The 13,437-nt window shown below is 38.7% G+C and overlaps 2 protein-coding genes across 2 annotated transcripts; both read left to right on the top strand.

Annotated features, from left to right (window-relative positions):
- Positions 1–953: 953 nt before the first annotated feature.
- On the top strand, positions 954–3,645 carry LOC113695158 (laccase-17). Its single transcript, XM_027214156.2, has 6 exons — positions 954–1,158; positions 1,255–1,406; positions 1,516–1,760; positions 1,849–1,977; positions 2,094–3,068; positions 3,178–3,645. The coding sequence occupies exons 1-6, from the start codon at positions 1,030–1,032 to the stop codon at positions 3,306–3,308; spliced, it is 1,761 nt and encodes a 586-aa protein (XP_027069957.1). The 5' UTR covers positions 954–1,029; the 3' UTR covers positions 3,309–3,645.
- A 2,540-nt stretch (positions 3,646–6,185) lies between these two features.
- LOC113695176 (laccase-4-like) lies at positions 6,186–8,867 on the top strand. The gene is made up of 6 exons (XM_027214181.1): positions 6,186–6,415; positions 6,533–6,684; positions 6,796–7,040; positions 7,196–7,324; positions 7,433–8,404; positions 8,516–8,867. The coding sequence occupies exons 1-6, from the start codon at positions 6,305–6,307 to the stop codon at positions 8,644–8,646; spliced, it is 1,740 nt and encodes a 579-aa protein (XP_027069982.1). The 5' UTR covers positions 6,186–6,304; the 3' UTR covers positions 8,647–8,867.
- The last annotated feature ends 4,570 nt before the right edge of the window (positions 8,868–13,437 follow it).

Here is a 13,437-nt window from a genome sequence, read left to right on the forward strand (position 1 = left end):
CTTTATTACTTCAATGTTTAGACACCATACGTGTGATAACACCGTAGCCACCAACTTCAGCTTCAGCTACTTCAGGATATGCTATATTAATTTTTATAGTGAATCGCAGAAAATTATAAACGCAGCACGCTACAAAAAGTCATTTCTCCATCTCATTTTCCAACAGTATTTCTTGGTAAACGTCATGTTGCGTTTGTTCCATCGTCTTGTATGACACACCAAGAATTCTCCCATGTGATATTAAAGTGGAGCATTGATCAGAAAATTAGTAAGACAACTCGTGTAAATTGACAGACAGAAGAAATGATTACACCAGATTCTAAACACACTTAAGACAGTAGGACGGAGAACTCAATGCAAATTATGATCGCCTTCGTGGCCAAAACTGACAAAGAGGAGGATAGCTACCATTAACATTAACGCGCATAATTCAGACATTAAGCAGTACTTGTACTTGCGCTTGCTGAGCCTGTGCATGTGGCTTAATGAATTGGTTTTTTTCCCATGTCCTTTTCGGCAACCTAAATATAGTTACTAATGTCATCTCAAATCGAACAAAATATTTTCGATACTGAGAGGCAGATGTAGCGAATTTTTGAAGTGACCGGAGAAGGCGTTTTGATACTGAAGCTACTAGCTAGCAGTGCAAATATGCGTTGTTTCCTTGTTTGTTGCTACAAGTTTAGAAATGGTCGATATCACGTCTCACGCCCTCAGGGACCATAGCATCACGACGAAGGAAAGGTTGGACAGGGAGGGAGGACAGAGGTCAAAAAACTAAGAAGAAAGAAGATTGTCTTTGGTAGCACTCTACAGTGGTTTTCCAACTACAGTTGGTCGAAGGAAAACATCTATTCCAAGGCCTTCCACATTTCGCTCCTCTTTAAAGTTTTAAACTATACTATCTTCATCAACTAATCAACCCAACACCCTATCACCACCTTCTCTATATATTCACCACCTCTCAATTCCCTCATTCCATCAGTAGCCCACGAAACCAGGTCTCAGAGAGTTGATCAGCACCCACAAATGGCTGCTTCTAGTCTACCATCCTCGAGTAGTAGTAGTACTAGTACGATGGGAATCTTCCTTACTTTGATGGCACTGTCAATCCTCCCTCAACATGCACTAGGCATAACGAGGCATTATGAGCTCAACGTACGTAGGTTAAAACGGCAATATTGAAGAACTAATCAGATTACATTTAATTTGTTGTTACCCTTTAGTTTGTTGACATCGATCGATCTTCTGCAGATCACAATGTTAAACGTCACACGCTTGTGCCACACAAAGAGCCTGGTGGCTGTAAACGGGCAATTTCCAGGGCCTCGCATTGTCGCCAGGGAGGGTGATCGTCTGCTCATCAAAGTCAACAATCATGTCTCAAACAACATTACCATTCACTGGTATATAAACAATTTCATCTTTAGTCCTTCTTCTCATGGATACTCTAAACTTTATGATCGAAAAAGAAACCTCGATGATGGCTTTGAGTATGTGTGTGAAATAAAACAGGCACGGCATTCGGCAGCTTCGGAGTGGCTGGGCTGATGGACCAGCGTATATAACCCAGTGCCCGATACAAACAGGCCAGAGCTACGTGTACAATTACACCATTGTCGGCCAAAGAGGAACTCTGTTCTGGCATGCACACATTTCTTGGATACGAGCAACTGTTTTCGGTCCTCTGATTATCCTACCCAAGCGTCACGTCCAGTATCCATTTGCTAAACCCCACGAGGAAGTCCCCGTCATCTTTGGTAATTAATTAACTGCCCATTTTTTGCAACAACGATTGCTGCAAGTCGCGCCAATTAAGAAAATCAATGTAACTGAATGAATGCGCAGGTGAATGGTTCAATGCCGACACCGAGGCCATAATTAGCCAAGCTTTACAAACAGGTGGTGGTCCAAATGTCTCTGATGCCTATACCCTCAACGGACTTCCAGGGCCTTTGTACAATTGCTCCGCCAAAGGTACGCTTCCTGTATATATAAGCACTACAAAAATTTAATCGGTGTTAGTAACCTCTAACACAAGCACAAATGTCTCGATTTCATTAATTAATTCTCTTCTTCTCTGTTTTTGACAGATACATTTAAGCTGAAAGTCAAAGCGGGAAAGACTTACCTTCTTCGGTTGATCAACGCTGCGCTAAATGACGAGCTCTTCTTCAGCATTGCAAACCACACTCTCACAGTGGTTGAAGCGGATGCACTTTACGTTAAACCCTTCGAAACAGATACAATCCTAATTACTCCTGGACAAACGACTAACGTTCTTCTCAAGACCAAGCCCCAATTCCCCGCTGCCACTTTCCTCATGCTTGCTAGACCATACGCCACAGGAGCCGCAACCTTTGACAACTCCACCGTCGCTGGTATTCTAGAATATGAACAATGCCCGTCACCTGATTCTAGTACTACAGTTTCGGTTAAGAAACTCCCACTCTTCAGACCCACCTTACCTGCCCTAAACGACACAGCCTTCGCCGCCAATTTTTCGAATAAGTTACGCAGCTTAGCTAATCGGCAGTACCCGGCCAATGTTCCCCAGAATATTGATGAACATTTCTTCTTCACTGTGGGCCTCGGAACTAGTCCATGTGACCAAACCCAAGGCTGCCAGGGACCCAACGGAACCAAGTTTGCGGCATCCGTCAACAACATCTCATTCGCACAACCGACCACAGCCCTTCTCCAATCTCATTTCTCAGGCCAATCCAGTGGTGTTTATAGCCCAGATTTCCCGTACAACCCATTGCGCTGGTTCAACTATACTGGAAACCCACCGAACAACACCATGGTGGGCAATGCGACCAAAGTGATGGTGCTGCCTTTCAACACCAGCGTGGAACTGATCATGCAGGACACCAGCATTCTTGGTGCCGAAAGCCACCCGCTCCATCTCCACGGATTCAACTTCTTTGTAGTTGGGCAAGGTTTCGGGAACTACGATCCAAATAAGGACCCCAAGAACTTCAACCTTGTGGATCCCGTTGAAAGGAACACGGTTGGGGTTCCATCTGGGGGTTGGGTTGCCATCCGTTTTTTAGCAGACAATCCAGGTTTGTAATTTGTAAGGGTTTCTAGTTACTTATTTATTGATTAATCTTTTTCTTTTCTCCAGGGCTCGTGACTTTGGAATTGATTTTGTTAACCTGTATGTGTGTGTAGGGGTGTGGTTCATGCACTGCCATCTGGAAGTCCATACAAGCTGGGGTTTGAAGATGGCGTGGCTTGTCTTAGACGGAAAGCTTCCCAATCAAAAGCTTCTTCCACCGCCAGCAGATCTCCCAAAATGCTAGTATACTTGTTTCTTTTTTGGCCTTTTGCCAGTATTCAAGTGTTTTTTTTTTTTTTTTTTTGCTTTTCCAGTTTTCCACTCTGCGGCTTTCTAACGTTCATCATCGATGTTCAACCTTCTGCTGACTGGCCCGTTCTAATCCAGCAATTTTATGGCATTGACTTGTCAAATTCTTTTACTTCTTCAGTTCCATCTTTCAAATATCTTGTTGAGCTTAATTAGCAGAGAGACATGGATATGTGATTGGTAGGGTGGACAAACACCATGTTTTGTAATTTAAAGAACTCAATAAGGTGGTTATGCAATGAAATGTCTATGATATCGCCGAGTTCGGAGCATCAGATTTTTCATTCATTCGCATGGTTTTAATTTACGATAATTCCCTTGGGTTCATAAAGTTCTTGCTCATTTCTTTTTCCACACTTTTACATCATGTTGACCTCTCCTCGCTTAGTTATATTACATACAGCTGCCTTTTTTTTTGCGAATTTTTTTTTTGAAAAAAAGTCCCAAACTAACTTATTACCAATGAAAACAATGGGAGGGAGATTACACCAGTCTTGACTTTGGAAAATAAGAGTGAAAAGGCACGTACGTTTGACAAACCACAAAATTATTCAATATAATTGAGCATCTCCATTTTTATTCCCCGGTGAGCAATTGTTTAGAATATTTTTAAACTAGTTATTACTTTTTCTTTTCCCCCTTTCTTCTACCTTTTTCACGTCGAGGACCAAATCAGCTCATGTTATGGACTTTTTTCGGTTCGAAAAGCACCAACCTTTGTACAAATGTCCATCCAACACTAAGCCCTTTCTCTTTCTTCAAAAAAAAAAAAAAAACCTCTTTTACCACAAAAGATAATTTCATGTTGGATTTTACTTCTACGGGGGCAAGGGAAAATCAAGTGATTCCCTCGGTGCATCCCTGAACAAGTTCAATGCTATGCAGTCTTCAATTTTTTGTAGTATGAAGCCCAAGGATACAATCCGCAAAAACATTAACAAGCAAATCAAAGAAACATATGAAGAGAATAAGCACAAAACGATTTCTTGAGCCTTTCCAACAAGAAGCATTTAATTTAGAAGAACAATAACTATATAGAACCCAAAACATTAAGTCTAGAAGCACCATGATTGCTTGTTTTCCTTGTCATTTGTGTGTCTCTCTCCCTCTCCATCTTTTTTTCTTTTTCCGCTGTAGTCTCACTGTCAAATAGCAAGATAACATCACATTTGCCTATGAAACAAGGGATTTGGTTAATAATAGGTGCTTAGTGAGCATATGTGTTATAACAGATGATTCAGATTTAGGTGTTAATTCTTTTTGGTAAGGGTAAAACTTATTTGGGAACATATTAAAATATAAAATTCGTATGGTACGTTAAGTGTATTAATGAGTGTTTATCAGGTACTACCCCTTTGGGAAAAAATTCCTAAATAAACCTCAAAGCTTCTTGTGGACAAATAATTTTGAAAAAAAAAAAAAAGAATGAAAGCTAGAAAATAATCGAGCAAAATATAATTAAAGAAAAAGAAAAAAAAAGAGGAGTCATGATCCTGCACGCGACTGGTTTCCTTTGAAAATACAACAATTACGACAACTCAGATTTTGGTAGTTTTGGCAAGAGGCCACGTTTAGAAAACTTAAAACCAAGATATATAGTTTCGATGGGTAAACATCAGAGCTGTTATGGGTGCACTGCAGTGTGAGAAACAACCGACATCATCTAACAAAATGGCATTGACAACGACGACCTCTCTTCCTCTCTTCCACTTCCCCACTAATTATATATGTCGTAATTAGTTAGCAAAGCATCAAGTACAGGAGGTTGAGTCGGACATAGACGGCTACTGAGCAACCATATTATCCCAATTTAGTGCATCAGAAATTTTATTTATTGATTTATATTTTTTTTCTCATGATGAATCACAAATTGATCTATTTTCTCACGTGTACAGTGAAACGTGTATATAATGATCATACGACAAAAAGCCCCAGAAATTGGAACCTTTTAGTCTAGTTTCCCATCATTAACTTTCTTGCCATCAAAATCTTTTGCCAATGTACAGATCTGGGAGGATTTAAATCCATCTTTAGATTGATTGAACTTTCAAGGAAAAAAAAAAAAGTCTAAGCAGTAACCACCTATCTTATCTATCTCCATTGCCGAATAGAGGACTTCTCAAGTTTCGAACATGAGTCCATTTTTTCTTTTCTTTTCTCTTTGGACAAAGTTTTGAACTTGAATTAATAGACTGAAACCTCGTAAATGCAGATAAAGCTTTGAACAAAGTTTTCTTTTCTTTTTTCCTTTGTCGTCCAATTAAAGATCAAAGTTGAAAAACTAAAGTGAGGCAGTCGATACTAAATCAGGACCGAAAATAAGATAGTTTTGCTGTTAAAAAAGCACGCTTCTCCACGTACAATTGAAAACTTAAAATTCCTGACAAATGGTAGGTATAATAGAGCATTCGAGATGTAGAAAAGAGACCCATAAGATGATTCAACAATTATGGAGAGTTCTGTAAATCAACCGATGGATGGAGAAGGAATCCCCCAATAGCAGAGTGAAAAATGACGATCAATAAAAAGAGAGAGAGCCTTAAAAGGGCAATATGGACTTCAAGCAAGCTGGAGTAGTGTCGTACGGTAGGGGAGTGTCTTGCTCACTTGGACATCACTCAAAAGAATAGTTATACCCGCTGCTGACCGATTCAGGTCACCATGCACTCCCTTACGGACACTTTAGACATCATAATTTCATCCTTACAACCGATCTAATCACCTAATAAACCAAACGAAAACAGCCCTTTTCTTGGTGGTTATATATGTATATATATATATTCATGCAACACCATTGCACTTGTACCTTGCATCTGCAATTCTGCAATCCTTGAGGACTTCAAATTACACGAATATTTCCTTCCCATTTTTTCTGCAGTCTTCAATCTTTTCCAACAACCAGACAACACACCGCAAAAAAGCCAATACAAAATGGGATTTAGCTTTGTAAAGCATCTTCTAGTAGTGCTGATTTCTTTCTGGGTTTTTGCTGATCCGGCATTTGCAAAGCATGAGGGCATTACTAGGCACTATAAGTTTGACGTAAGTACTGCATTCCATTTTAATGTAGCCTTTTTCTTCTTTATTGACTTTCTCACTTTTTGTCCCTTTACCGATCGATCTTGATCGTCTGCTGCACATGTGCAATATTCTGCGCAGGTTAGAATGCAAAATGTGACAAGACTTTGCCAAACCAAGAGCATCGTGACGGTGAATGGGCAGCTTCCAGGGCCACAAATAACTGCAAGGGAAGGTGACAGAGTGATCGTTAAGGTGGTTAACCATGTTCAGTACAATTTGACAGTTCACTGGTACGGAAGTTGAAACCATCATGCATGATCGACGATCTTTTTTTCTTTTTCCTTTTTTGGCTGATTGTAGCATGAATCTAATTTTGCTGAATACGGACTATCCTGGTGCAGGCACGGGGTGAGGCAACTGAGGAGTGGATGGGCAGACGGACCTGCTTATGTCACTCAGTGTCCAATTCAAACAGGGCAGAGCTATGTTTACAACTTCACCGTAACTGGCCAAAGAGGGACCCTCTTCTGGCATGCTCACATCTCATGGCTTAGAGTCACAGTTTATGGCCCCATTGTCATCCTTCCAAAGCGAGGCGTCCCCTACCCTTTCCCCCAACCTTACAAGGAAGTTCCCATCATTTTCGGTACAAACCTCACCTGCTAAATACTACTGCTATTACTTCAGTTATTATGCTTGTAATTTATCAATATGACTCTGGGTGTTATATTCCTATACACATTCGCATTATAGTACTGTATTAATATGACTCTGGACGTTAAATGTTTACTAAATTTGCAGGTGAATGGTGGAAGACCGATACAGAAATACTCATTAACCAAGCTATGCAAACAGGATTGGCCCCGAATGTCTCTGATGCCTTTACAATCAATGGTCTTCCAGGACACCTCTACAACTGTTCAGCTAAAGGTACGTCCGCAAGCTAGAGGAAATTTACTACTCTTTTAAGTGCTGCCTACAGTAGTAGTGTTTTAGCTGCTTGGTACTCACGATTGGAAGCTCTACTTGCTGAGGCAGATACGTTCAAATTGAAGGTGAAGCCAGGGAAGACGTATCTCCTGAGACTGATCAACGCTGCACTCAACGACGAGCTCTTCTTCAGCATCGCCAACCACAGCTTAACTGTTGTGGAAGCTGACGCCGTCTACACAAAACCGTTCAAGACAGACACAGTTCTCATCACTCCCGGACAAACCACGAATGTCCTCCTTAAGACCAAACGTCATTCCCCTAATGCTACCTTCCTGATGGCAGCCAGGCCTTACGCCACCGGTCCAGCTGCGTTCGACAATACCACCACCGCAGGCATACTAGAATATCACCTACCATCTCCCGTTCCCAAATCCAACAAAAACAAAATACAACTCCCGCTCTTGAAACCCTCTCTCCCGATATTCAACGACACCACATTTGCAGCAAATTTCAATAAAAGAGTCCGAAGTTTAGCCACCCCGAATTTCCCGGCCAATGTGCCTCAGAAGATTGACAGGAAATTCTTCTTCACAGTGGGTCTAGGAATCATGGGATGTCCACAGAGCCAAACTTGCCAAGGTCCCAACAACACCAGGGTAGCAGCAGCGGTTAACAACGTGTCCTTTGTGATGCCAACCACGGCCCTCCTTCAGGCTCACTTCTTCAACCAGAACAACGGCGTCTACACCACGGATTTTCCAGCTAATCCGCCCTTCAATTTCAATTACACCGGCACTCCACCTGCCAACATTATGGTGAGCAGCGGTACAAAAGTTGTGGTTCTTCCATTCAATACGAGCGTGGAGTTGGTGCTCCAAGACACCAGCATAATAGGGGCCGAAAGTCACCCTCTCCATCTGCATGGTTTCAACTTCTTCATCGTGGGTCAGGGAATCGGAAACTTTGATCCCAAGAAAGATCCAGCAAAATTTAACCTTGTTGACCCGGCAGAAAGAAACACCGCTGGTGTTCCATCTGGGGGATGGATCGCAATACGCTTCCTTGCTGACAATCCAGGTATATATATATAAAACTAATTATGTGGATCATTAATGCTTTCCTACAACTTCAATTTTCATAAGTTTTTTGCACTATGTTTGATTCATAAAGATGTGAATTGTGTTACAGGTGTTTGGTTTATGCATTGTCACCTGGAAGTTCACACGAGCTGGGGTTTGAAAATGGCATGGATTGTTCGGGATGGAAAGGGCCGAAAACAGAAGCTGCCTCCTCCACCCTCGGATCTTCCCAAATGTTGACCACCATTTTCCGTCAACTTTTTTTTTTAAAAATTTTTTAGTTTACAAATTATTTTTTGCTTTTGCTGATGTTGCTTTGCATGCTCTCGTTTTATTTACCCACTCAAGAAAGACATTGGTGGAATAGGAGATTTTGTAAAGGTATATGCCGATGGCCCTGTAATGCACCTATTGTTATTTGTGTACTTGCGACGGAAAATTTACGCACAGGTTCTTGGTTACTTAGCCGAGTATATGCATTTTTATTCATAAAGTTACTTTTGCTTAGCAGATAAGGTGACTCATTACCAACCTTTTGCGTAAATGGTAATGCAATAACAATCTCAAAACAGCACTCACCAAATCAAAGAAAGTTCCCACTAGGAGCAGGGGAGTGAAACTGAGATTAGTATTCATCAGGACGAAACATCCTGCCTACTCCCGATGCAGGCGGCCGGCCGAAGTCTAATGCTGTAATGACTTGCTCAAAAGCAAATCAAAAGAGAAAAGAAGTTTTTTTTTTTTTATTGCCTTTTTTCCCTTGTCATTTGGCTTCAAGATGGGAAATGGTTATTCTGTTTTTAGTTAAAGTTTGACTGTCAGATCGAAATGTGAGATTCTTAGTTAAAATCTGACTTTGAGCCTGCTCTAATTACCAATATTTGCTCGACAAAAGAAGAATAGAACAAGAAGAAAGGGGGGATTTTAATTATTTTTACCGTGCAAGATTCAATAAGTGATTCCTTATTAGATGTGGAGTGATCGTACCTCCCTCTCCTCTCGGTATTCCGGACAAAACACGACAACAAGATAAGGAGAGTGTGAAATGGGAAAGATATGCTGTAAAGATAGGTACGTAATGCATTTAACAAGTTGGATATCGATCGTTTACTGAACCGGACTCTAAGTTTATACAAAATTGAATACTCACGAGGCAAATTGGAATAAGAAAATTAATTTTCATGGGGGCAACGTCATACAACCAATAATTCACAGGGGCTCAGTGTATTTTGTCCAATTTCTCTATGGTTCAATTTGAAAATATATAAGCTAACCCAAAATCATCTACATCAAGTAAACTAATGGAAAAGGCAAAATATCAGAGAGTCAAAAATTGGAAAAATAGATAAGATTCCTTCTAAATTAGAGTGAGAGAGAAAGAGAGATAGATAAGGAACCGGAGAAAGTATAGCACTATCATGCAAACATTAGTCTTTCAAAGGGAGGACGAGAAAAAGGCAAGAAAGAAATCAAGTGGAAGACAATAGGGTGCTACAGTAACATATTGTTTTACTGCCGATAATTTGTTGAGAAATAAAAAGGTTAAAGCACAAGCAAGAACCTAATCTCATAAGGAAAAATCGTTCAAAACATCTTTCATATTTCATTAAATGAATTTTTTCGTCCAACACTTTTAAAATATTAATTTTACATTTCTCACAAATTCAAATTGATAAAAGTTGATTTTAACTTAAATTTCTGACCACTTTTTCACCTATAATTACCACGTGTCTTATATGCAATCATTTTTTATGTATAAAAAAAAAATTGGATACCACTTTTTTAGTGACAAAAATGATTATGGATTGGATCAGATTTCACTTTTTATAAGAAAAATAAATATTGTTTAGGCTGGATCCTACCTTTTTTAGAACAAAAAATGAATATCAATTGGGTCATTTGTTTAAGGGTAAAATACACTAAACCCCCTTGTGATTTGGGTTATTATCATAAAGCCTTCTCATTATTTGAAAACCCCCAAAGAACCCCCTCGTGGTTTGGATTAATTTGGGCAATGAACGGAAATCGTCCAATTTAACGAAAAATATGAAATTTCTATATTAACCTTGTTTCAACCTATACTAAAAGTTAGTTCAAGATTTACATAAGATTTTAGAAACTTTCTCACTTCATTTGAGAATAAAGAAACATCAAGTGGCTCATTTGAAAATTTCAAAAATTTGGAGCAGCTGCTGCAGAAGAACATCGAGGAAAAGAAATTGTTGATCCATTCAAGTGATTACCAGATGCAATAGTTTCCGTCATTCTTGACAAAGTTTTTGAAGCCAAATACCTCTCCAGGTGTTCCTTTAGTCTCCAAAAGATTCTCTTCTCTTGTTTACAAATCCGAATCTGTTTCTTTCAAAATCCCTGTTCAGATCTCACTCATCCAACGTGATCCCACACTCCGATTGGCTGCTTTTCCCGGCAAACTGGTCCATGCTGTCACCTATCCTATGGTGTTTCTTCAGCCGGCAGCCTATGACTCCGTCATGTGGACATTTTCGCCACCCTATTGTGCCTTCGATCACTACCTGGTGCTGGATTATCTGCCACAATTTCTTCGTAAGTTTACTTGGTTGAAATCCCTTGTCGTAGATTTCGATTATTCCGCTTCCGGGGGCAACAACAATAACCTCAATTTCACCAAGCAGCCAGCTCTAAAGTGGACGTTTGACACAAATTAACAACTAACCCACGGTACTATTGGTACCCTTATATTGATGATGATGATAATGATGATGATTTTCGCATTTCTGAGTGGTCTCGTCCTCGAGTTTCTCTGGGTCCGGTTGAGCTTACGGGTCTGGGTCACGTCAGCCTCCGGGCAGGTATCGGGCCAACCAGTTTAATTGTTCTTGGTGGTAGATGATGATGATTCTGAAGGAGTTCGGGGAAATTTTTTTCCCCCTTTTAGTAGAAATTTGTAATTACAAATTGGTGGTGCAAGTTATAACAACTGGGAAAAGCAGATGGTTTTAGGCTTCGAGGAGTTTGAAGGTTGAGGTGTTGGGTTGCTTCGGTTGGTGAAGGGTTGAAGCAAATACTGGATTCCATTGGTGGAATCTTTTGCTGGGTGTCACCGGATTAACAAAGGTTGGTGTTGATTTTGCTTCAGTTTTTCTACTCCAGATGGTTTAGTTCAGGAGAAAGAAGAAAAAGGAAAAAAAAAAGAAAAGAAAATGTAATGTAAAATTACCACATTACCCTTGATGTATTGTTATCACACTCGCTTGGCAAGCGTGTGTAATTCACTTCCCGTCAAATTGGACGATTTCCGTCCATTACCCAAATTAGTCCAAACCACGAGGGGTTCTTTGGGAGTTTTCAAATAATGAGGAGGCTTTATGATAATAACCCAAATCACAAGGGGGTTTAGTGTATTTTACCCTTTGTTTAATTAGAAATAGGATCAAACTTTTTTGCTCAAAAAAAAAAAAAAAGAATATGCATGGTTCACGTGATGGATTTAAGATTTAAAAAAAGTGATTAAAAATCTAAATTGGAACCTAATTTTATCGACTTAATTTTTTAAAAAACTTAAGGTTATTATTTTAAAAATAAAGGATGAAAAACTTTATTTAATTAAATGTAACGTTTTAAATATTTTCCTATCTTATAAAGTGTCAATACTTATCATGTCCTCTTCTGTTTGCTTTCACTTTTTCCTTTTATAGATTTAATGGATGTTGCCAGAGTAATTGTCAACATGCAGGACGTATCAATTAACTACGGAAGTAGGGCTGACTGCGAGCCTACTCGTTGGCAGTTCAGGCAGCCACTCAACTCGAACACGGGTTGACTGAGTTCAAGTCGGAACTTAGCTATTTTATTGGAAAGCAAGTTGAGTTTCGAGCCCAAATATATGCTACTCGAGCTTGACGAACTATTTGTCGAGTACTATTTAATTTAAATAATATATATTTGAGATAATATCGGAAATCTTCCTTGAGCTTTCTCCTTGACACCCCTAAAGCTTTTGAAATATCACCTACCTCCTCTAATAATTGTAAAGAGATCACATTAACCCTCACTTGACACATAATTCACATATCAAATAAATAAAGTTAAAAAATAAAAATAAAAAAAAGAAACGAAAGTCACTTTCTTTTATTTCCCTTTTTTCCATCATTTTTCTTACTCTTTTTTTTTGGATGACTATGCAATATTTTATTTGTAAATTATAATATATTGAATTTTGTTTATCTTTTATTTTTTGTGATTGTGATAAAGTGGGGTATGATTTATTTGCTTATTTTGAGTTAATTTTTAGAATGGTTGATACAATTGAATGATTTGGGTAAGAGTTGAGAAGATGTTGAAAATAAATATAAAGTTTATAAGAAATTGATTTTGAGCATGTAGAATTAAATTTGTGCAAGTGTATTTCTTTTCAAATATCTTTTTTATTTTTTAAATTTATATTTTTATGGGGTATAGCATTATGATGTGGTGGTACTACAAGAGATTATTTTTTAGATGATAATGTTCTTGAAGTGAATAAAGTGGTTTAGAAATATTTAACAAGTGAAATGGTAGTTTAAGATTTCACACAAATAACAAAAGTAAGGGAGGTAAGTGATATTTTCAAAATTTTAGAGGTGCCAGGTGATATTAAAAGAAATCTTAGGGGAGATTTTTGATCCCTATATATTTTAAAATACGAAATTACCACTAAGGGTTTATGCTTTCAACTAATTTACAAGTTGGTTTGTATACTTAATAAAATTCTTTAATGACAAAAAGGTAATAGAATTTGAAGTAGATACAGTTCAATTTCATTCTCCAGGTTTTGAATTTGAAGATTCAAAAATAGAATATGATCAAACTTTTTTGCTTGAAAACAGCATCAAGTACTTAAACTCAATATGCCTTGATCTTCACTCAAGCCATATCAAGTTGAGTTTGAGTTTTTTTATCATTTCAATGAGTCGAGTTCAATCATCTATTCCCGAACTTGAGTTCGAGTCAAGTAAGGTGTCAACAATGTTTGAGTTAAACTCGAGTATAGTACTACTTGAATTCGATTCG

Source organism: Coffea arabica, chromosome 6e (genome assembly GCF_036785885.1).
Source record: "Coffea arabica cultivar ET-39 chromosome 6e, Coffea Arabica ET-39 HiFi, whole genome shotgun sequence".
NCBI lineage: Eukaryota > Viridiplantae > Streptophyta > Magnoliopsida > Gentianales > Rubiaceae > Coffea > Coffea arabica.

Coding starts and splice junctions, on each gene's coding strand:
- LOC113695158 (XM_027214156.2), top strand. CDS start 1,030: ATGGCTGCTTCTAGTCTACCATCCTCGAGTAGTAGTAGTACTAGTACG. Junction 1,159..1,254: donor CGAGGCATTATGAGCTCAAC/GTACGTAGGTTA, acceptor GATCTTCTGCAG/ATCACAATGTTAAACGTCAC. Junction 3,069..3,177: donor TTTTTTAGCAGACAATCCAG/GTTTGTAATTTG, acceptor ATGTGTGTGTAG/GGGTGTGGTTCATGCACTGC.
- LOC113695176 (XM_027214181.1), top strand. CDS start 6,305: ATGGGATTTAGCTTTGTAAAGCATCTTCTAGTAGTGCTGATTTCTTTC. Junction 7,041..7,195: donor GGAAGTTCCCATCATTTTCG/GTACAAACCTCA, acceptor CTAAATTTGCAG/GTGAATGGTGGAAGACCGAT. Junction 8,405..8,515: donor CTTCCTTGCTGACAATCCAG/GTATATATATAT, acceptor ATTGTGTTACAG/GTGTTTGGTTTATGCATTGT.